Raw genomic sequence first — 23301 nt, forward strand, 5'->3', positions numbered from 1 at the left:
AATGTTCTACCACTTATATTAAATATTTCAAAAGAGAGCTTATATTGGACATTACTTTATATTTGGTATAGGGCGTTGAAATAAATCACCTAAATAAACCACCTATATACAAAGAATAGAGATGAATTCTGAACCACTTCAGATGGGTCCTTGAATCAAAATTTTGAATTTGCTAGTTACAAGTTCTTTTTTTCCAGACATGTCCTCAAGGATAAAGTATGCAGTAATAAAGCAAGTCCAAGACTTCTAACATGCCACTGTTTTCATGGATCAGATGGTGGAGGAAGGAAGACGAGAGGATGCAGTAAAAAGTATGGTGTACGAAGCCTATGCAAGGCTTCGAGACCCTGTCTATGGATGCACCACTGCCATCTCCTACTTGCAGAAGTGCGTGGAAGATCTTAGGGGGCAGCTGAGAACAACCAGAGAGAAAGTCCTCGAGTCACAGGAACAAAGAGATCGACTGTTGAGAGTTCTCATGGACGACCCCTACCTAAAGCCAACCCATCTTCCTGCTGGCGGCATGGTGTGCGGCAGTGGCGGCAGTTTCATGCTCGACAACATGATCCATGATGGCCATTGCGGAACTTTCGCGGAGAGCTGGCCAATGATATGAAGACCTGCTGTTCGATCTTAATTACTCTAGGTTGAGATGGCCGAGTTGGTCTAAGGCGCCAGATTAAGAGGTTCTGGTCCAAAAGGGAGTGGGTTCAAAAATCCCACTCTCAACGGTTACAATTTTAGTAATGCTAGCTATCAAGTATTACTCCTTAATGATATATACTTCCAAGTAAATCCAGCTGACGGAAATAAGTGCTGAAAGAAAATTGAACTAGGATGGCAGGCTTCTATCCTTAGAGAAGGTTGGTGAGGAAAAATAAGTGATGAACTGTACTATCACTAAGCATTCGAGATTGATGGCCGCCCATAAAACTCGCATTAGAGAATGGGAGTAGGTTGTCATTCTAAAACTCGCATTAGATTTGGGGCGGGCATGAATAATAGCAATGCCCCATCCCGAATCCAACTTGATAATATATAAGCCATCTTCATAATTATGATGATAATAGAAGTATCATGATCGCTCATGATAAGAAAGATTAATTATGCGAAAGACTATAAGATACATGCTTAATTATTCATTTTTTTACATTAATTGCTTTTCATGATATAAGAGACCTTTGGGTTTCTAACAAATAATATTTTTATTTCTTTGTTTCTGTTATTGTTGAAAATTTGGTTTATTATGTTTTAATATATTTGATTCTTTTTTTTAATGTTATGTAAAGTATTAATTTTTTTTTACTTTTATATTTATTTATTTATTTATTTTGTATGCATAAAAGAAAATTACAGCTTTACCTGTCTTGATCCGTCTCAACCCATCTCGCCTTTAACTCTGCTCGCCCCACCCTGCCCCAAGACGAGTACAAGTATATAGTCTTTAATTGTGAAGCAGGTACATCGAATGGTCTACTCAACTCATATAGCTGCCCTGTTGTCATTCGTAGCCATTTTGCCGATACAATTGTCAAGCCAATGGGGACAAGGCTCACTGGAAACTTCTAAGTTGGGCGCCTCTAGGTAGCATCCCTGATCTTTTAATGCCTGCTAGTCCAGTTGAAAAATAAATCCCCACTCCATCTAACCTAGAAAATTTGGTTCTTCACCAACTAAAATATGAAATATCTTAATTCTTTATAAACCAAGATCTCAATTCATCTTACTCTCAACCATCCACTGAAATTATCAAGATCTCATATTTCAAAAACCTTGAATCCTAAGTGCGTATATAGATACCCAAATGGCTTGGAAGTGTCAGCATGACTTGATAAGTTGCTTGAATTAATCCTTTCAAACAATTTGTCACGAGTAGAATAAAAGCAATCAAAACGCTGACAAAAGTGGATTGTGTACAAAAATTCAGTGAAAATGATTAAAATAGATCTTATATATTGGGCATTCCTAGCTACTAGATATAAACAAGTAATTTTGATGAAATTTTTGCATGAGCTCATATGCATTGGAGACAGGAAGTATTATATTGATTCATGACCTTAGAATTTAAGAGTCGATATAGAGTTAGCTAGCCAGGTAGGTACCAAGGTCTTTTAAGCTAATTCTTGTTTTCTAAAGAATAAAAAATTTATGAGTTTGAGTTGATTCTCAAGTTAGAACTTTTTTTAACATAAAAATAATGCATCCATTTTCTACTTCCAAGTGAATATTAAGTTCAGTTTTCTTATGAATTAGGCATGAGAAAGTTCGTTTTCACCCGAGAACTCTCACCTCCGAGTTTTCTTAAGATCAACTTCGACGGATCAGTACTACATAGAGGCGCGCGAGGTGATGCGGGCTTTGTTATACAGAACCGGCACTCCAAAGTGGTGGCAGCGGGTAGCTGCCTATTGTTTGGCACGTCGATTCCGGAGGCAGAGTTGCGAGCTGTCTGGGCTGGTCTTCGACATGCACGGCAGGTGCAACAGGCCAACTCGATCATTATGGAGGGCGATTCGGCCACAGTTATCGGAGGAATCCAGAAGAAGTCGAGGGGTGAGAACACAGACCACCCCCTATCCGAGATATAGGGATGATGATGAGGGATCAGGTGGCCTTTCGTACACGTATTGTATGAAGAACCCGCTTAAACAACAAAAAAAAAAAAAAGAAAAGAAAAAAAAAGTTGGTCTGAGGGTAGGATTAGATCTATGCTACCAACCCAATCAATTGGCATTCTAATTTGGGTTTATTGTTCTATAGAAGCTATGCAATGTTGCTATTTGGAAAAAAAAATGATCTCCCACTCCATCCAACCGCGCTTCAAGAAAACACAACCCGTTTCCTCTCTCCGCTATCGTCTCTCTCGTCGTGTATACGACGGGCATCATCCGCCTCCTCTGCCGGCGCCGGCTCCGACGAGGCACCGCCGTAACTTCCGACGAGTAAGATCTCTCTTCCCTCCCTCCCAAAAAACCCTAATTCCTTACCCGATCTTTATTCAGTCAAAGATCAGCATCGGATTGCATCGATCTCACCCCACTTGCCCGTCTCTCGCCGTCCCTTCCTTGCCCTGGCGCCTGTGATCAGGGAACCCCCAATCCCGGTGGATCCCTCTCCGATCCAATTGCAGGCTGATCCGGTCTAAAGGAAGATTTTTTTTTTCCCCCGTTATGATTGTTTTTGGATGGGATGGTAAAGGGGAAAGAGAGGGAGGAAAGGTCGGGGATCTATCTTTTTTTTTTACCCTAATTTGATGAAATCACGATTTTTGATCAAAGAATGAACTAGGTGCTCGTTGAAATGTCTAAAACAATGCGGTTTTGCATCTATTATTCGGGTATTAGTGGAATAAAAAGGGATGGAATTCTTGGTTTATGATCTTTTTTTAGGGTAAAGATGAGCTTATTTTCTCTGCCTAAATTCATGCGTGTATATGAACATTTCCTCTTATTCTTTTGTGGTCTTGGAATATTTTTGAGATTCAAAGATGGACTTCCAAGTTTGATTCATTACAAACAATTTAGCCAAGTTCAACGTAAGATTTCAAAAATTATTATGGGTAGACATCGTATAAGATTACGTCCCTCTGATTCTAGACAAATTTAAAAGCCCAGACACATTGATTTCAAACAGATATATTTATTTATCAGGTAATTTGTGGAAGCAGATTCCAGAAGAAGGGGAACAGTTGAAGGATGGACGGAATGCCCAATATAAAGAAATGGACAGTAATATACCCCATCTATATAAACTCAAAAAAGACGATTGCCCAAGGGCGCCGAATCAGTGCTGCAAAAGCATGCGAGAACCCCACCTGCATGGAGATTGGTGATTGTTGCAGCTATCTCAAGATTCCCTTTGCCATTGAGGTCTCTCAGTTTCCCACCTCCTTTTGTACCCCTCTATCTCCAGCAATCTTGCATTTGTAGATTATTGTTAGTTTATTTACATGTGGTCATGTTAACACACTTGCAGTTGGATAAGGCATACCCTCGAGACTTCATGCAGAGAGGGAGGGTGAGGGTGCTGCTGAGAAGGGAGGATGGGTCTCTGTGTAATCCTGCAATTGGTACCAGTAAGGACTTGAGAATCTCGGTTTACTACCCATTTATTTCTTAAGAAGGATGATCTTATATATGCTTAGTAAGACAGAGGATCATACATTTACGATTCTATGTCTTGATCAACTAATCGAATTTTGCGGTACTCAAGTTTTTATTGCATAATATCATATGAGCAAGATTTTCTTTTTCTATTTATGCTTTATATATTTGACTAACATTGTTGCAAGCATTTTAGATGAAGTAAGAATTCTTATGAAACTAACATCGAACTGGGTCTGATATGGGCATTATGGAGGATCATAGTTTCATTTGGGGATTATTAGAGGAAAGTTTTAGGGAAATTATAATTGGCATGGAAGGTCTTTGATGAGAGGTAAGGCACGAAAAGAGTATAGAAGTTCAAGGATTTCTATAAGCCATTTGTCATTGATCATCATGAGCGCTCATTTGATTTCTGGGTATACAGATTTATAGTCAATGTGCACGTCAATGTCTTGAATGGATGCTTCAAATATCAAAAAACTTTTGGTACGAACATCATATTTCTCACTTATGACCTTTGAAAGGAATGATCAACTATTTCTTTGTTTGATAAAAAAAAGATTATAGGTTGTATGACTAATACCTAAAAAAAAAAAAATAACTATGGATCTTGGATAGGTGTATATTCCTCAAGTTGTTTTGTCCTCATTTGGCAAAGCGTTAAGACTACTGAAATTTTCCATGCTGTTGGTACTGAAATTTTCATAAATGATAGTTATTTTGAATGCTGTTGCTAAATAAACTTTTTGAGTGGAGCGAACTAGCCAAATGTTAAGAGTTTGGGGCTATCTTCGATGCTAGCCATATGTAACATAAATCAGTAATTCTCTTTTTTGCAAAATTCCCATATTTGCTTCAGGATAAGCATTATATAAAACTTGTATATTTTGCATACTCTCATTAACAAAACTGTGCATGCCTATAGGGGGGAGGGTCCCTCCTTTGAAGGCATGATAACTGCTAGCCTTCTTATAAAAGTGAAAGGGGAAAAAAGAGGAAGAGGAAGATAAGAGTGGTTAAAGAAGGAGAGGAGAGGATGGAAATGGAACAATCAGCGAAGATGAAGTATGCAGCTTTGGGGAGTTAGACAAAAATAAAAGTAAAGTAACAAGGGTAGATGACATCTGATCCTCTTCTATTCCAAAATTAAAATGTTTTGGAAGAGAAAAAAATTGTGCTGCTCGACTCAATGCTGGAAGTATTAGTAGGATAGGGAGGGATCAGGTGCATGCCAGAAAACCTCTAAAATGTAGTCAGATGTAGTCAAGTGTTTAAGGATGCGCTGAAGGTTCAAAATAAGATGTACATTAGGTCCAACGTCCATAGAAGGTACAGGAAGCAAAAGAGTGGGCAAAAAGTTGTCGCGATAGCTAACTAGAGTTGTTGCTGGTTTGCCTCTTTGCTGAGCAAATAGGGAAAAAAAGTGATAGAAGTGTAAGAAAGATTGGGAAGGAATAGATTAGATGAGAAAAGAGCAAAAAGAAGATAAGAAAGAACAAAATGAACAATATTTGGTTGTTGTCATCTTTGGTACTAGAAAAAGGATTCGCAGAAAGAAACAGAAAAAATAAGGGTTTTTTGCATGGATACCCTTCTAAATATCGAATTTTGCATGAATATTCTTCCAAAATTGATATTTGCATGTATACCCCTATAAAACTCTGTTATTGTACAAATGCCCATAATATAACGGTTGTTTTAACGTGTTAAGAAAAATTATATTTATATTAATTAAAAATAAAATAAAATATTAAAATTACGCTATTGTCCCTATCTTCTTCTTCTGCTATCGGGATCACGATCTATTTGTATGTCTATTCATTAAGGGTATTTTAGTTATTTTAATTTGAAATCGTTAATTTTTTAACGTCGTTAGATAGCATGGGTACATATGCAAAAAAAGAAATAAAAAAAAGGGTAGAATGACAAAACAAGTGTTTTACGATAGTATACATGCAAATATCAATTTTGGAAGGGTATTCATGCAAAAAACCCAAAAAATAAAGAAGATGCATGCACATTGGTACCAGAGAAGATCTTTCTCTATTGAATAGTCTGACTCGAGTTATAAAATTTTGTTTCTAGAGCCTTTACATGAGTATAATTAACAAATGTATGTCTAGGTGATATTTCTCATCACATTTCTTCAAGTTCTGGAAATTTGATTTAACTTTAAATATATCATCTTACAATGTTAAATCATTTAGTAGGATCATTAATAAATAAAAGAAAATTTTTATTAATAGGGTGGGAGGTTCTTCTCATGAGCCTGCATCTGTTGGCATGCAGAAGCATAAGGCGCTTATTGTTGTCCAAGATTCGCCTTCTTGGAGAGGGGTTCGATATTTCTAGAAACACATGATTTCATATTTACATGTATGTATTTATGTATCTTTATACTTGCTTATCCTTACATATCTTTCCTAAGCAACAAATGAAAGCTATTAAACCTCCCTTGCCCAAATCATCTATTTTTCAACTATGAGTTACAACATAATTTAACATTAAATGCATTCAGAAAAGCATGAAAAATCTAAGAGGGAACATCTGTTTTTAGTCAATTTCAAAGCACCAACAATTCCATCTTCCATGTATTCATAAAAACATGACTTAGTCCTCATCCAAAAGAACATGATTTCGCTTTTTTTATCATTTTTCTTTAACTAGTGCGATTTGTTCGAAAACAGGTACGTAAATGTCATGAATAAAGATTTCTCTCTATATCTCGTTCAGTAGCAATGATCCCTTCAGTAATGAGTAAGTTTCACCCTATTAATGGTTCCCTCCATGCAAGGTCTTTCTAGTATGTTTCAAGTGGCAGCTAACACATGCCATGCTGGTCCCATACTAGCACACAACAGTAGGCTAGTACGAGGTATCGGATGAGATGCTCGATACACAATGTTGGTCCATATGGTGCTCAATATCAAGAGAAAGGATCTTTTTAAGTTTTGCCTTTTCCCTCAGTGTAGGACATGCTGTTAGAGCTACTAGTTGGCACACCCCAATAATGCAATTGTACTCTTTCATTGTATCACTCAAGGTTTTAAAAACTGGTAGTGGAGGTGGTACTAGTTTTTGGCTAGATCGGTACAATACCGGTCCCTCCCATACCAACACATTGTATGGGGCTCCCTCCCAATACCATGCTGGCACACCTAAAGGTCCCTTTTAATTTTTTTTTTCCATTTTTTTAAGCATAAAAAGGCTACTGGGCTGACTTTCTTTTGTATTTTTAGTGTTTTAGCAATAACAATTTTATGCGACAACAATTGTATAAATAAAATGAGAAAGAATCCTGTTTAAATAAGATTGAAGTTTATTGAAATTCATCGACATTTCATTCTGGAGCTTATAGCCAAAGGAGAAGATTTGGCGCATGGCAGCTTTCATCTCCACAAAAGTCATTGTCAAAGGAGAAATTCTGCCAGCCGAGTCATGCTTAATGCTAGCAATTCAAATTAAGGGAGCTGCTAGAGTTTGTTTAATCCTTTTCATAATACTCTTTTGTTTAATCCTTTTCATAATACTCTTTTGTTGTTTTATTATCTGATAGAAAATGTCTCAGTTTATCTTTCCTATTTTTAAATGGGGTTTAGGTGAAGCAAATAATACTCAAAAGACTCCCTAAATAAAGTTGTAGTTGTACCTAGGTGTCCGCCGAGGCTTCATGAAGTACAAAAAAAAGTACATAAAGGTTTTCTGTTTAGCTGCTAGTCATTATTCTATCATTTTTATCATCCTCCATCTCTGTTATAAAAAGGAAAAGCCTTAAAATGAGAAATAGGATAGTTCATTTTACCAAAATCCACTCTCCTTTGTAACCTTGACTTTCAGGAGGGAAAAAATCCACCATTTATGATCCTCTTTTATATTTTGACTGTTACAAACTATGAGATGTTTTAGTATGTACCTACAATTGGATCTACCTATACCTGGTCCTTAGTCTAGAGGTCATAGAGGGCATAGCTCCTTTGAAGAGTATGATCAATTACTTTGAAAATATATTGGCTTGAATCACTTTTCACTTTAGCTCAACTTCTCTAGCCAACTCAGTCTTTTTTTGAGAAATATGGTGGGGATGCCGCCCCAGGGCCGGCCCGAGCCCTAGGAGACCGAGGCGGTCGACTAAGGCCTCGGGCCAATGGAAGGCCTCTGGGAGCAGAAGCTGGCTACGAGTCTTCCCCCTTGATGGAAGGGAGGTGGAGGGTTTCCTGGCCTGCAAAGGGGCAATTGGGGAAGTTGGGGACAGTAGTTTTGTTTTGGGTGGAGAGAGAGAGAGAGAGAGAGGAGGGATTTGGTTGGCTTGATACACGCCTGAAGCCACTCTTATCTTTCATCCCTTCTCTTTTTTGGTTTTGGTCTTGGTTTTCCTTCCCTCACAAGTCATTACTCCTGATCCAGCTGGGCCATCAGGAAGAAAGATAGGGGGATTGGAGATGGACTTATTGGAGGGTGGAGATTCTTTTATTTTCTCCTCTCGATTTCTTCTCCCCTCTTGGGTGGTAGAGAGAGAAAAGGAGGGAGGGGGTTGAATGGCTGCTGTGCCGTGATGTTGCAGTTGCAGCTTCGGTGCTCACTTGAAGGGGGAGATGGTCTTTAGCAAAAGAAAAGGAGGGTAGAGAAAGAGAAGGAGGGAGGGGGGGTTGAATGGCTGCTGTGCCGTGATGTTGCAGTGGCTGCTTGGGTACTCACTTGAAGGGGAGATGGTGGGATGGGACTTTTATTAATTAGATGGAGTGAATTTCCCATAATGACCCTACTTTCTCTTATAGAGAGGTCCCTTTCTGGACAAATTCTTTGACCGTGAAGCGCCATGGGATGACCTTTTCCTATTATGCTCTTGCTTCGCATGGTAAACAGTATTGCCAAGAACAGTTTCATGGGCCCTTTTTTTTTAAGTATTTTTTTTAATATTTTCATTCAAGAATTATATTAAACTGTAGAGGCTTTTTGTCTACCTTTATTAGATTCATGCATCTTTGTTGAAATAGTGTACTTGACAGCAATCTATTTCCATAACATTTTTTTAAGTATTTTATATTTATTAAAAAAATTTATTATTTAAAAAAAAGAGGCCCCATTTACTGAATTCGCCTTAGGCCCCCAGATGTATTGGGCCGCCCCTAGGGTTTGAACCCTAGACCTCTCCCAAGTGGAGAGCGGTGCCGACTGAGATAAGGGCATAAGGCTGGCCTGGCCAATACAAAGTCATGCATGTTAACTTTGCTACAATTCTTAGCATTGGAACGACACCAGTACTGAAGTTACCACTACGTCCAATAAGTTAGGACGCTCTTTTCACCAGCCATTTGTGTTATAAAGAGGAAATATAGGTTGGAAGTGGTTTCTTCTTCAGTCTTTGCCAACAAAATTGCTGCAGATGTAGAACTCTTCACAATATTGTGGTGATGTATTTGGTGGAGGTAAAACTCTTGAGATATTGACACTGATATATTGTTCATGTATTACAGAAAAGCAGCTGATGCTCCAAGTTGCAGAGTTGGTTCCCAAACACCATGGAAGGACTAAGAAACAGGAGGCTGCGAGCACATCAAATGCAGGGCCTTCAAAATCTGGAAAGGGTGGAAAGAAGAAAAAATAAAAATACGCAAGGGGAACATGGAAAAAATGCCTCTTACCTGTCATCACTTTCTTCGAAAGTCCTACATTTTCGTGGTTTCAAGTTTGAAACCACAATTTGGTTTCGGTTTTGGTGTATTTTGACAGAACGTGATTTTTTGGTAAAATTAAACACGATTCAGTGGCATTGAATGGAGTAGATGTTGTGGCTTATCATCATTGTCTAAACTGTTAATGGGTATGAATTGGCATATTGTTTTCTCTACCAGCAAACTAATCTTCCAGGTTCCAGTGCTGGCCATAAATATTATTAACAAAGAAATCCTTCGTCAAGTATATAGTATTTGCTGTTGGTACAGTTGAATCTGCTCTGGCTCCTTGGTTGCACCTGAGTGTGTTCATTGAATATGTGGGTTGTGACGACAGAATGTCTCAAGTCCATTTGCAGCCCTAGCTTGAACAGAACCTCTTACTGCTGTTTTGTTCGTCCATGCAGTACCATTTCTCTGATTGGTTTTGGTTACATAATGCTCTCTTAGGAACTACATACTGTGTGAGCATATCTACCCTATTTCATGTGGAACCAAATTGTGAAGGACCACCATTATGCGAACAATTTCCATATATCAGTACGTAGAGTTTAAAACAATATGAAAAGGCCACAGGTATGGCCAAATTATTGAAAGCAACAATACTATTCCTTGTACTTTTGTGGTGGGAGATGCATTTGGTGAGTGGTATTTGCCCGTGAAAGTTCTTGTCCCCATGTCTTCACGACCATGTTCGTTGCTCGATGGCACAATTGGGTGCTTGGAATCGGGCTTCTTGATGCTTGGTGAAACTGAGGACTTTGCGAGATGACTCTCTCTTAGGTTATAAGCTATCAATTGAGCATTGGAGGAGACGGTCAATTGCTTGCAAGTCAACGGGTGCAGCCCAATCTTGACCACTTGACTGAACCAGATCTGGGGCCTGGTAAAGATTGCGGCCAGGCCCGAACGGGCTCAAAGCAACTCTTTTTTTATATATTAAAAGTTCCCAACTATATACTTCATATTTTTTCCCAAATTCCTTACCCATCCCTTACGACTTCGAGGCCCAATTTCACTGGGCACTCTGCTCCGCGGCCTCTCTCCCCGGCCCCACAACTGCCGGACGACCGCTGCCGCCTTCGCGGCAGGCCCCGGACTACCGCAGCCCGCCGGCGAGACTGCTGGATCACCGGGCCTCGGGTGCGCCTCCTCCTTTCCCTCCCTAAGAGCTTCGAAGAAGAAGAAAGAAGAGAGAAAAGCCATCGTGAAACCCGTGATCTCAGAGATCTCGATCACTGCCTGCCGAATCCCAGTTCTCTGATCCGTTTTCAAAGTCCGAATATCGTCATGGTAATACAAGAATATAGCTGCAATTTCTTTTGTTCTCTGTCCTCTTTTTTTTTTGCCCCCTTTTGAGGGAGATGTTTAATGTCTTAAGAAAAAGGAACTTTGTGCTATTTTTTTGGTGAATCCTGCAGTCGGCGCTGTTTAATTTCCATTCGTTCCTCACGGTGGTACTGTTAGTGATCTGCACCTGTACCTACATCAAGATGCAGTTCCCCACCATTCTTGAACAGAGGACTGGGTAATTTTCATCTGTTCTCTTCCTTTAATGTAATTTTAGATCAGCTTTATTCTCGAATTCTAAGTCTATTATAGCCAAAAGTTCACCGAAAATCTTTACAGCCACAAAATGATACCTGTGAAAATCGATTGAAACTAGGAAAGTGGATACATGAGGTTAATTATCGTGCTGAGTTCTTACATATTCTCATGAGTACTTTCCGAATGTAGGAGATGATTCAAAAGTTTCTTTTTTGAATTAACCATGAGTTAGGACCATTTCTTAAATAATGCACGGTAAGAGGATGGTTCTAAATATATTCTAGGCTCCTTGCTGAATCAAGCGTGCAAGCATGCACAAGGCATCCTGATAATTATTAGCCAGCCTACCCAGTCATTTTCTGCAATAATCTGTATTCTTGTTTAACAAGGTTGTGTCCTGAGGTTGATGGTATGCAAAAGCATGGTTTATGTGCCTATGCTCAATTTGCCTTTTATAAAATATCGAAAGTGGCATGACAAACTATGTGGCTTCAGCAAAGATGACATTCCAACACAATAAAAAGAAAAAAGAAAATGTGATACCTGTCTGAGCTGGAGGCTTTGTGTCCTCATGGTCCTTAATTAGAAACTTATGTTTGCATCTCTTTATTGTGGTGAGATAAGCGCCTTCAGTTATATATCTAGCTTTGGATCTACTGGGATTTGTATCCAAAGAACTACATTTTTGGAAGTTAGTTACTTTGTTCTTGCTTTCCAAATATTTGGTAGCAACACCATTTAGCCACCTGCTTTTTTAATAGTTAAAACTTTATTTCAACAATATAGAGAATATGATGTTATCATAACTTTTCAAGTCAAGTTATGAGAGATTGTTGCCTTTACACGGTCTTCTATGGACTAGAGTTTGAATCCCAACTCTTTACTGCTTCCTGTGAGTATCGTTCTTTACTGAAAGAAGTCTATCTTGCTCCCGTTCATGGATCAGTCTCTTGGATACCTTTGAGAATTCTTTTTTTTGTTATATATTATCTGAGGCAAACCTCTTACCATTCTTTTATATTCATTAAGCACTATGTCTTCTCTGAAAAATCTTACAGTAACAAAGCGTACCACCTAGAACGAATGAACGATCCACCAAGCCATCACTAGTTTGTCGAAGCCTTTAAATTCTTCAGCTTGCTCAATCAATTTAAGAGAGGGGTTCAACATGAAAATTGGTAGTGCAGTCTCATTAACCGATGACAACATGCTGATTAGATTATGCCTCTGTGAAATTATTGTCTTAGTTTAGCTCTTCATGAAGGTCTGCTAATGCATGCTCCCCCATCTAAGTATTCCCAGACTATAGACCCCGTTTGGCTAGTATTTTATACCCTATTCCTGAGAATTCCCCCGTGCCCTCTGATGTCAATCCCATTCTGGGGTGGTTCTTTTTCAGTAGCGGGGGTCAGCTTCATTATGCACGGGCACCTGCTAGCCTCCATCTCGTGCATGCAATCATAAAAAAACACACTTTCCACGGAAGCACACTAGTCAAAAATAACGTTTTAGAAAAAAAAAGACCGGTCGGATCTGAGGCCAGTTGAAAACCAGAAGCAAGTTAGATTCTATATATAATGTTAAACATTACTGCATATGCTAAAGTTTGAATATATATTTCCTTTATTTAATTCCATGTGTAGTGAACCTGCCATAGGGGCCTTATGGTTTATTATATATTACTGGCTGTATATGTCTATTCCTCTGCTGAACTACAGTTAAAACTGCACCAGACCACAATTACTCATGCAGAAAGCGTGTTGAACCATGTGTGTGCTAACTTGCACCTGCCTAAACCAGACCTAACTTACTTGTCAGCTGGAACAAACTGCTTGTGCTGACATGTGACCCATGCTAACCGGCAGTAACATGAGAAACAACTGGTTCCATCCTAGATCACCTTTTGCAAGATTTGAATATGTGGCCTACAAAGAGGGTTTCCATAAGTGGAGTACAGCATAGTTGGCCTAATGTATATATTGGGCAAAGGTTCTTACCTACTTATGTTGGTTCATTTTAAAATAGGGCATAAAACATTCTGATCCTAAAGTGAATATTTTCAGATAATGGCTAAACCATGTTTATATTTCCTTTCATTTGCTTGGCCAATACTCAGAAACTGGTGCGATCCTTTAGTCCCATTTACAAAGGGAACTAAAAGGCTTCATGGTATATGACTATATGAGTATGATTACATGCATATACTTCCCTCCTTAATGAAAGAGTCGAGCTTTGGAAGATCTATTTTTAGGACGGCATCCTTGTGTGATATGTCTAATAGTTTTTCATCATGCTGTAGTAATTGATGGCTAAGATCATTTGATCAATTAATCAGATGGTCTAGCCTTTTCTGGTCAGGGCTTTACTTGGATGCTGGAAGGGTCTGAAATTCAATGCCAAAATATGCACTCTTGCGGGATTAGGGACCAGAAAGGAACAAGTTGTGCCAATGACTTAGAAATGAGTCAATGTTATAAAAGTTAGCCACTTAAGCACTTATGCTGTTGCTTTAACAGCTAAATTTTGCCTAAGCACTCAATCAATAGTTAAGTGGCTGCTTAAATGGCTAACCAGTGCCTAACTTGCTTAATGACACTTGCTTAAATGTTTAGCAGTTGTTTATCTAGATCTTTAGGTGCTTTTATTAGGTGGTCCTGAGGGCACAGAAGGACCAGTTGCTCTTGCTGTGGGAACATAAAAACATATTTTATGTTATATGCTTATTTAATGGATCATTGGATAAAACAGGATATGAAGATTCTGTCAATTCTTGATTAGATAGTTTAAAATTCATTTCATTGTTTATATCATTGCCATAACCATAGTTTTCCTGTCTATTTTGGAGAATTTAAAATTCTTTCGTGAAGTTCAACCTTTTATGAATTTTCGCTTATGGCAGGTTCCGAGGCTTCTTCTGGAAGGCAGCTAGAATAGGTATTTTTGGTTCCTAATAATCTAGAAATTTGTTAACACTTGCATCCTTTTTTCATGCTCTTTTATATACTGCAACTCATATGTATATAAACATGCAAACTCAACTACTTATATATTTCATCGAACGTTAAAATTTTGAGCTCTGCTACAAAATGAATTTATGGACTGCAAGCAATTTTATATAGTTGGCTTTGAGGCTGTCCCCATTTTGGTGGGATTATACTTAAGCCGCGTTGAGTTTTGAAAAGGAGAGAATGTGAAGTCACTCTCGAAAACCCTTATTGGACAAGAGAGTCAATATGATATTGGCGCTGGTTCTACCAAGAAAAAAAAGGACTTTTGGTCTTTCTCATTTTTTTCACATTAAGACATGATATACAAAATGTTTTAGGAGTTCTTTTTGCATGATGATGAAAAACATGTAGACATAATATTTCCTTCTACATGATGGGTGGAAATTTTCAGAAATGATTTGGGGATGTCAGCAGTAACAATTGGTATATCCCTTAATGGGATGTGGTTGAACCATGTTTTATGGTTGAAAAGCATTTCTAGAACATGATTGAGTTTTTAGGAACAGCATTCCCAAATGATATTGTGCCAACATGCGTAATAGATCGGTATGAGAAATTTTTAAGATACCTCATCATACAGGATCATTCATGCGAAATGACTGATATATCTTAAAAAGAAATAGTGAGAAATCACATTCAACAGGAAAAGGACAATATACTTTGTGTAACTTAGGGAGAATCTGCTTCGCCAAACGAAGTAAGCCCATATCACACTAAAATATCTAGAAGCGTGTTGGAAGTCATTAAAAAGATATATGATTTGTTGATTTGCCAATAACATTGAAATGGAGTGCATATGAGTCCTTGCAATGGCAGGGGCAGCATATCGAAATTGAAGGAAAAAACAATTATAAGCTTATCTGTAATCTCATTTTTTATCAAAGAATGTACGGCATCAACAATTCTACAGGGGTGTTAGGATGCCTAGCCACCCTATCCCTCTAAAATCCACTGCATGGAGCATACCAGCGAAGATAAGAGGTAAAAAAAAGGTAGTCATTGTATGCATTATAGAGGCCAGTGGTTCGACAATCTTGATAACTTGTGATACTAAAAGAATGTCTTACCATGAATTGCAGTATCCCTATTATAGGTGTTGGAGCTCCTCTTGTAATGTGTCACAAGATTACCAGTTGAAAGAGGAAAAGGAGTGGAAGATCCTAATGCTTAAAATTGGGAAGAGAGGACAAGTGTTTGCCTTTCATGCTAGCAATTGGTTCTCATCCTTTTGCCAATTAAAGATTAATTGCTATCATAGCTCTTTTCTGGCAAAATATTGTTCTTTTCTTGGTTAACTGATAAGTGATTGTGGGCTTTTCTCATTGATCACAGTGCATTTTGAGCTGTAAAGTACACTTTGTCTATTTTTAGTGTCAAGTGTTTGCATCGATATGATGAAAGGCAGGTTGATTTGAATATGAATATTGCTTAGAGAGCTTATATTTGATAACAGTTTCTGGTTAGGATATTGCACGCAAATGCATTGGCTAATTCTTAGGCGCAGATCAATGCTGACGCAGCAATATTTTGATTCCTTTTCGATGCCTTTTCAGTATTGCATAAAAATATACCATTACACTAACAAGAAGTCATTTGTTGACATATCTATCAATGCAATTTACCGAGGCATCTTCAGTATGTTTTTGACTGGGAAATGTTGTTCGAATTATGGATTGCCCTTCTTTTTGCCATCATCTCTGTACATCTTGCTTTAAAGTTACTTGCACATGTAACCTGACAATTTCTCCTCCTGTAATTCAGGTGAACGCTTAAGCCCATGGGTGGCCTTGGGGTGCTTTGCTATGGGCATATCCATAATTATATTCTGAGAGCTGGAGAAGCATTTGGGTTTTTAGCTGATTTTATACACTGGAGTGACAGCACAGCCTCTTTTACGTACTGTACATTTCCTTTCTCCATGTTTGCAGAAGAGTGGATTCAACTATCAGTCAACCTGGCTCTTAGATGGGCATTGTGGTGGTCTTTTATTTACTCATTATTGAGAATGCTATGACGTTGTCTGTCTATACTTTTTTTTTTTGAATGCTTTTTCTTGTTCATGCAAACATTTTATTTGAGTTGATCTTGGTGAGGTAACCTTGCATCCTTCCAAGTTTCAGGACTTGATCCCATCCATCACTCATTATACAGTAGCACCATGATCTTACTGTATGCCCTGTTGTCTTTTGTCACGGAGCCTCTCAAATGGGTCAGCTATAATGGGTCATGTATAACAAAGTTTTGATTGATGATGATGACATCTCTTTGCTTTTATTATTATTCTTTTTTTTAGGCATTCTGTTTCCATTCAATGGCCAATGCTTGGGGAAAAATAGCAAGCTACAAATGATTATTCTACATAAACTCTGGGGATGTTGATGCCCCGTTTTTTTTTTTTTTTTGGTTCCCAAAACATGTGAAGATTCCACAAAGAATACATAGAATTTTATAGCGAACTAAGTCGCGGTATTAGCTTTCATTAGAACAATTTTCAGGAAGTATGTATTATTGGGCCAATGGACTGTAGCGCTAGTGATAGGATGCCACTTGGGCTCTGACGGGCTGCCTTATGCTGTAGTTGCACATTGACCGGTAAAAAGGGCGCCGCATGGTTTTGTTGGCTTGAGCCGGTCCCTTTCAATAACTCAAGTTTTTGTGCTGTGGGTTCGTGACAAATGGTATCAAAGCTATGCCCTATTGAGTCACAACTTCTGCTAGTCATGTGGGCATCGTCAAGGTATACTAAAATCAAGTAGGATCCATGCCATAGGCGAACCTCCCTCTCTCTCAAGTAGGAGCAAATCATGACAAGAGTGTCACGAGATTGGTGGGGAGGGGCGGGGGTTGACTAATAAAAGAAGTGCAATATGAGTTTATTAGCCTGAGCTGGTCCTTCTTCTAACAGCTTTAAGTTTTTAGGCTGTAAGTTTGTGGCACTTATTAGGCTATTTCCTACATGGGCGGGTTGGGTTTTTGTTGGGCCGCCAACTACTATATGCTGGGTTGGGGAGGGTAAGGCAGTGAGTCCACACCAATCCAACATAATCATGGGTGGGAACAATTAAATTAGACATGGTAGGATGTATTTGCTTTAAAAAAATTTATAAATTTCTTTATTGCAAAAAAAATTAGATAACTTGATTTAATTCAAGTGACTCCTCTTTTCTCCCCTCACCTGCATTGCCAATGCCTTTTTGGCGTGTCCACACTTACGTGCATCGCTGTGCCAAAGCTCTTTTCTAAATTAACTTTTGGCCCGTCACACAACCAAATATTTACCTTTGCCATTTGAATACCTCTTTTGAAAAAAGCACTCGGTGCCTCTTTTAGGAGAAAGCGCACCAACTTATTCATTGTGCTCCCGTGGCCTACCAATGCCTGCCTAATGCCATGCTGTGCCAAGACAAAAAAATAAATAAATAAAAATAAGAAATAAGTTGTCTGACCTTATGGAAAAGCTTGATACTGCCATATATTTTAAATCTTTTTCTGCATCTGACTCGAAGCTGCTTCGCATTAGTTATGTTTGCACACCTAAGAAACCATCAGGCCTATCAAAGTTTGAGGTTTGGCATAATGACGAATCTTAATCACCATCATCTTACGTGGAACATGACCAAAGAAATTTCAAAACACCTAGAGATGACTAAAAGCCTACCTAAATGCTAATCATCATCTCAATTCATTATATTGCATGGGGCCAAAAACAACAATAAATAAGCTGAGCTAATCTCCAACTGCTGAGATTTCGATAAACTGAAGCATTCCAAGGTTGTGGTAATAAGCACACTACACAGAAACACTCCGTGGAGGACACTTACCCAGACCATATATGTCTATTTGTACTTTTATAATAATATATGTACAAGGAGAGTTCAAACATATAGCAGAAAAACTGAAGCACAATTAAATAAAAGAAAGAAGACTAGAGAGTATGACTACGCCCAGCAAACCCAGACCATTATATTGACCCTTCCCATATCCATCCCTCTACTCTTTCCACTCTCCTTTAATCTCCATTCTTACATATTACTACTAAAATAAAGTAAACAATTGTCATCAGCTTAAGTTCTATAACCCTAGTCTCCTCAATCCTTTTCAAGGCTCTGAAAAATTCCGAGCTGGAAAGTATATGATGATGCTTGTTGTTGATTGCCTCAAGGCATAAAGGAATTCTTCAAGTTAGAATTCCCTCCCAAAATGAAGAAGAGAAAACTGCAACATGTACTGAAAGATTTGAGAGGGCCACCTCCCATTTCTTCTTCTGCTATGTTCATCATTCAGCTTGAGGTTCCTCTTGAAAAAAGGCGGCATCAACCACACCATCTGCTTCTTCAGCCTCTGTGGATGGAGGAGCAGAAAGCTTGCTCCCGGGCTTCATCTTCTTCACCTCTTCACTCGCATAGATGAATATCTTTCTCGCCATTTTGCAAAACTCCCTGCCCAAAGTCACAATCTAATGATCAGTGATCCTTATAGAAGAGTTATAAACCAACACTAGCATCAAATTCCAGGTAAATTCCTAGTGAAATTAAAAGGGTAGTGTTCAATGTAATTTACGGCCAGGGATCATCGCCCACAAGCATCATATCACCCTCATCATCAGTGAAGACAACTTCCCATTTGTTCCGTTGGCGAAGCTCTCCTTTGATCTCAAACATCTGTTCTAGCTCTCTTGTCAGCTCGCTGTAGCCTTCCAGATTTGTTAGATCCACAGCTCTGCCGACGGCCATGCCTTGCATGTGAACCTATCGATAAAACTGAAGAGTTTCAGAATCAAAATGGTTCAAGTGTTATTAGTGCTCAACTGACAACATTCTGAGTGGCTTCTTTACCTTAGTGCGACTTCTGGTAGAGCCATGTTGCCTACTCTGCATCTCCTTTGGACTGGAATCTAGGCCTTGTTTCTGCTCTCTCAAAGCCTTTGAAAGCCCGGACTGCCGGTCCGATTCTTCCACCGGGGCAACAGATATGCTCACAACAGGTGCAGCAATTGCCTTCTCAGCAATGGCTGTGCTCTTGGAATGATTCATCAAATCAATCCCAAACAACCGGCAACCGTTGCCCCCGACCTCAGGCTTCTTCCATTCTCGTACGCCATTAGCCAATGAAGCGACCTTTGTCTCGCCATTCATGTCCTGAAACAGCTGCAGGGAAACATCTGTCGGCGAAGATGGTGGCCTCTTGATCGGCGAATTGAAGTCCTTCAGCCGGCCATCCAAAACTACAGGGTCACAAGAGCTAGGACCATTTTTAACACCATTTTCCGTATTTTCTTTCTGCAAGCATGGCCAGACTACTTGAGTTGCACTGCTGTTGGCATCAGCACTGCTTAATGCAGCTAAATCATGAGACTGGGTCGTTTCTGAAAACCAGAATGGTGGTGTGGGTTCTACAAGCAGAAAGAAAGGGTGAGATAGATCAAAGATAGAAATTGCAAACATGAGATCTATATTACAAACAGAGATCATCAGAAAGGACGGTGCTTAAAAATCCTGTTTACCAAGAACTAAGTGATCCGCAGTGTCCATGGATTGCCTAGGCCTTTTGTTCTTGACAAACACTGCTTGCGGGGCATTGAAAACAGGAACAGGGGCATCTAAAGGCTCGATCTCCCACGGAGAAACTCTATCCGGTCGTGGTACCACGATACTTGTTGCTTCATCCCATCGAACCTGAAGCATGCAGGCATCAGGAAAAACAGCAAGCACGAAAGAAAATGGCATGGGAAGGAATCTAAGGTCATCAACCTTCAGTGATCTCCACTTAGAACCTGCCCATTGAGAAGAAGCATCTCCTACCCCAACTATAGTTCCAGTAAACCTGCAAGATGAGAATGGTAATTCCTACCAAATCAACAAACATAAAATCATAATAACAGACCGCCAATGCCTTCCTGCACAGTTTTGCAACCAACTATATATAAAAACTCCCTGAAGGAATATAATCTGGCTGCAAAAAGAACCAACCTTTTCTCAGGAACATCCTCACCCTCAAATCTCATTTTGAATCTCATCCCAACTGTGAATCCATGCTTAACAGCCTCCAAGTATTTGTTGACACCGACGATGTACTGACTTATCCTGATTAAGTATACCGAAAACACAAGTTCTAGCAAATGATCACATCGATTCACGGAGATGAAAGGCAATTGGAGCAAACAGGCCTCCTAATGACAAATTCAGGGAACATTTCCAACCTTGGTTTGTAGTAGACCATGAATAGAGTGCCAGTTGAAATAGCATGCGATGCAGTTGCAAGCACTCCAAGATGCATACTTCGACTCGATATCACCGAAGATGGAACCATGCTCTGCTGCTTCGCGAGGCGCCTTGCTCCCACACGCAATTCTCCACTTTCCGCCCTGTAGAAAGAAACACATATTCTTGACTCCGCACATATGGTGAAAAGGAGAAACTCTTTCTTGCAAGGACCCATACCTCAGGAAAACAAATGCATCCCCGGCAACCAATCTCTTAGATGCGACAAAGGTGCTCCATCCAGTGGTAAGCAAGTGCCTCCGTGGTTGACCTGCGCCATTAATGTCGGAAAATGAACAGAAATAGAAGACAAGAAACCTCCAAATCTTTGGTCACAGTAAAAATTACCAAAGCCTTCCCGAATCTCAATTGCAGTTATTTTCATGAATTCAGGAAAGTAATCGTAGTCTTGGGTCGATAACAAAACATACCTCTGAAGATATGTTTGAATCTCCATTCAAAGCCATGGAGATCTGTGGCAACCAGCTCTTGCGTTGGGGTTGGCTGCGACATATCCTGATGAGAGTAGGAAATACGGCAGCTGACTTAGCCTACCACCTAAATAACTGAAAATACCAAACTGGATAACTACAGGCTCGAGAAGAGGAGATGGAACTAACCAGTGGAGGAAGGCACTCGGTGGCGTGTCTTCGAAGAACGGAGAACCCGCCATGGGTGCTTGTGTCGGAGGCTGTCAGAATCTTACAGAAGGACTGGACCGTTGGCCTTGGAGGCTCGGGAAGAGTTGAGTCAAGGCTTGTAGGCTCGCTTTGCTATCAAAACCAAAGGAAAAATTGGATTTTTAACGTTCGACAAACAGGGCATGCGTACCTAATTTCAAAAAATCCAAACAACCAATAGAAGAACAGAATAAAATCAAGTAAGTTCCCACATCCGGTCCTGGCTGCAAAGTAATTTGAGCATAAACTTCATCTGTTTCAGGGTCGGCCTGTCATGCATTAAAATCAAAATTCCATCATGCTGGACATTCCTTGGAACCAAAACAAGAGAAAGATTTTTTTTTTTCAAAAAAAAAAAAAACTTACTTTTAGTTGAACGTTAACAACACGGCAGAGAATATTGGAAGGAAGATTGAAGCGGGGTATTTGCTGATCCATTTCCTGATCTGTCGACGCCTCCAACTATATTTTCACATGAAAAACCATAGAAAAAGCTATCCTTATTCAAGAAACAGAGAAAAGGTAATCTGTACACAATGAGTTCGCACTCATTTGTGAAAATATATATGAAACAAATACTTCTTCGCACCTGCTCCATGTGACCTTGGGGGAAGTAGAAGACCCTCTCGTTCCCCCGCGGCACCTCCACCAGCGGCCCTGCGCACAACTTCCATAGCTCCTTGTACAGCTCCTCCCTTTCCGATCCTATATAGGAGACAACCCAATCAGAACTAATAACAAGAACGAAACCAGAGACCCGAAAAGAACCCAGAAATCGCCAAGAAACACCGAAAGGCTCCACCTTTCCGTCTCACCTGCCTCCATGCTCGCGCTTTCCTGTCCGCCCGATGCGGACGCCACAGAACCACGTCCCGTTCTACCTTCTCTTTCTCAGCAAAGCAGCATTCGTACTACGCAGCTTTTAGATACAACCGCTATCGGGATCCCAAATATTCTCCGGTGCTCTTCTCTCCTAATATCCCTTTCAAGACGCGGCGGGGCAGTCGAGCGCCTGAGGCGAAGAACGGCGAAGTTCTCAAAACGCCTTTAACCGTCTCCCCCTCCTCTATTTGGAAGCAAAGAAGGTAAGTAACCACAACCTCCCGGTCCTTTCCCTTCCCTCTCCCCACCTTATCGCCGAACGCCTCTTCGCCTCTCTCTCTCTCTCTCTCTCTCTCTCTCTCTCTCTCACACTCACTCACCCACCCTCGCTCTCAGATGTTTTCGGGAAAAAAGCGCTCTTTTAGAAAGAAAACCACTCGTCCTCCCCTCCCCCACTCCCCTCGTAGCAGCCTTAGCAGCAAGCATTCTTCCCAAAATGTCCCTGCCTCGCCGCGAGCATTTAGGAGCACAGAACCGCCGTTTGCTGATCCTTTATCACACTAGCGGTGACGTTAGCTTAACCTTACCGAAAAACATTTGGCCCCGGGTTGGAACGAGCAAAGGCAGGGAGGGTAGCAATTTCTAACCCAACCTGTTTATATGGCCCGGGTTCGCCGGTCGGGTTCCGGTTAACCAAACCTGGCCTGCTGGTGGATTGGATCGAATTCAGGTTCGAACCCCAACGCATCCGAAGGAGACTTGTACATAACATATTTTTAAAATATCTTATCTTGATATTTATATATTTTAGGAGATTACATAATATATAAGTTATTTAATCATTTGTTCAGAATTAAAAAGAAAAGAGTTATAGTGTAAATAATCCAAAAACATGAAAAATCTATTTATTTAATATAAAGTTCATCAATAAATAAGTTTTGATATGGTTCTATTGGGGGCTGGAGAAACCTGGAACTTTCGTCTCATATCGGTTGAGTAGAAGAAAAAATTGTGCCTTAAATGGAGAGTTCGATTATCCTTCCCTCATAAGGCGTCTTTTAAAGAGCAAAGTCATGAGGGAGGCCGAGTTGTATAGTATCTGCCCCAAAACGGGCAATACCTCCTATGAGGATGCAATCCTCTTTTTCTACTCTAACAGATCCAAATTTGATACCCACTATCTCTATCGTTCTAATATATCATCC

The 23301-nt window shown here is 39.8% G+C and overlaps 3 protein-coding genes across 6 annotated transcripts; 2 read left to right on the forward strand and 1 right to left on the reverse strand.

Annotated features, from left to right (window-relative positions):
* The first annotated feature begins 2729 nt into the window (after positions 1 to 2729).
* LOC103720308 (signal recognition particle 19 kDa protein-like) lies at positions 2730 to 9902 on the forward strand. Of its 3 annotated transcripts, none has more exons than XM_088709254.2 (4): positions 2730 to 2942; positions 3651 to 3869; positions 3976 to 4075; positions 9581 to 9902. In XM_088709254.2, exons 2-4 carry the CDS (start codon positions 3696 to 3698, stop codon positions 9709 to 9711), a joined length of 405 nt encoding a protein of 134 aa, XP_088565380.2. In that variant the 5' UTR covers positions 2730 to 2942; positions 3651 to 3695; the 3' UTR covers positions 9712 to 9902. The 3 variants fall into 3 exon arrangements, with proteins under 3 accessions (XP_088565380.2, XP_088565381.2, XP_088565382.2); XM_088709255.2 differs by having other exon boundaries at positions 2733 to 2942; positions 3668 to 3869; XM_088709256.2 differs by having other exon boundaries at positions 2806 to 2942; positions 3634 to 3869.
* A 454-nt stretch (positions 9903 to 10356) lies between these two features.
* On the forward strand, positions 10357 to 16380 carry LOC103701517 (uncharacterized). Its single transcript, XM_008783598.5, has 5 exons — positions 10357 to 10419; positions 10562 to 11071; positions 11200 to 11306; positions 14226 to 14260; positions 16096 to 16380. Exons 1-5 carry the CDS (start codon positions 10357 to 10359, stop codon positions 16161 to 16163), a joined length of 783 nt encoding a protein of 260 aa, XP_008781820.3. The 3' UTR covers positions 16164 to 16380.
* Positions 16381 to 18151: 1771 nt separating this feature from the next.
* On the reverse strand, positions 18152 to 22726 carry LOC103720230 (auxin response factor 18-like). Of its 2 annotated transcripts, none has more exons than XM_008809874.6 (14): positions 22090 to 22726; positions 21864 to 21979; positions 21641 to 21736; positions 21487 to 21543; positions 21215 to 21367; positions 21026 to 21110; positions 20775 to 20865; positions 20534 to 20698; positions 20304 to 20417; positions 20085 to 20157; positions 19838 to 20009; positions 19170 to 19726; positions 18895 to 19082; positions 18152 to 18773 (listed from the first exon to the last, which is right to left on the reverse strand). In XM_008809874.6, the coding sequence occupies exons 1-14, from the start codon at positions 22097 to 22099 to the stop codon at positions 18611 to 18613; spliced, it is 2040 nt and encodes a 679-aa protein (XP_008808096.1). In that variant the 5' UTR covers positions 22100 to 22726; the 3' UTR covers positions 18152 to 18610. The 2 variants fall into 2 exon arrangements, with proteins under 2 accessions (XP_008808096.1, XP_026666308.1); XM_026810507.4 differs by having other exon boundaries at positions 22077 to 22544.
* Between the last annotated feature and the right edge of the window lie 575 nt (positions 22727 to 23301).

The sequence above is a fragment of the Phoenix dactylifera genome, chromosome 12 (genome assembly GCF_051530095.1).
Source record: "Phoenix dactylifera cultivar Ajwa chromosome 12, Ajwa_hap1_PhDact_Kaust_v1.1, whole genome shotgun sequence".
Classification (NCBI taxonomy): domain Eukaryota; kingdom Viridiplantae; phylum Streptophyta; class Magnoliopsida; order Arecales; family Arecaceae; genus Phoenix; species Phoenix dactylifera.

Bases quoted from the DNA above. Each gene is read 5' to 3' on its own strand.
- LOC103720308 (XM_088709254.2), top strand. From the start codon at position 3,696: ATGGACGGAATGCCCAATATAAAGAAATGGACAGTAATATACCCCATC. The intron at 3,870-3,975 runs GTCTCTCAGTTT...ACACACTTGCAG, and splicing joins AGATTCCCTTTGCCATTGAG to TTGGATAAGGCATACCCTCG. The intron at 4,076-9,580 runs GTAAGGACTTGA...CATGTATTACAG, and splicing joins TAATCCTGCAATTGGTACCA to AAAAGCAGCTGATGCTCCAA.
- LOC103701517 (XM_008783598.5), top strand. From the start codon at position 10,357: ATGGCCAAATTATTGAAAGCAACAATACTATTCCTTGTACTTTTGTGG. The intron at 11,072-11,199 runs GTAATACAAGAA...TGAATCCTGCAG, and splicing joins AAAGTCCGAATATCGTCATG to TCGGCGCTGTTTAATTTCCA. The intron at 14,261-16,095 runs GTATTTTTGGTT...CCTGTAATTCAG, and splicing joins CTGGAAGGCAGCTAGAATAG to GTGAACGCTTAAGCCCATGG.
- LOC103720230 (XM_008809874.6), bottom strand. The intron at 20,866-21,025 runs GTATGTTTTGTT...TTAATGGCGCAG, and splicing joins ATTCAAACATATCTTCAGAG to GTCAACCACGGAGGCACTTG. The intron at 19,727-19,837 runs GTAAACAGGATT...TTCTGCTTGTAG, and splicing joins TGCGGATCACTTAGTTCTTG to AACCCACACCACCATTCTGG.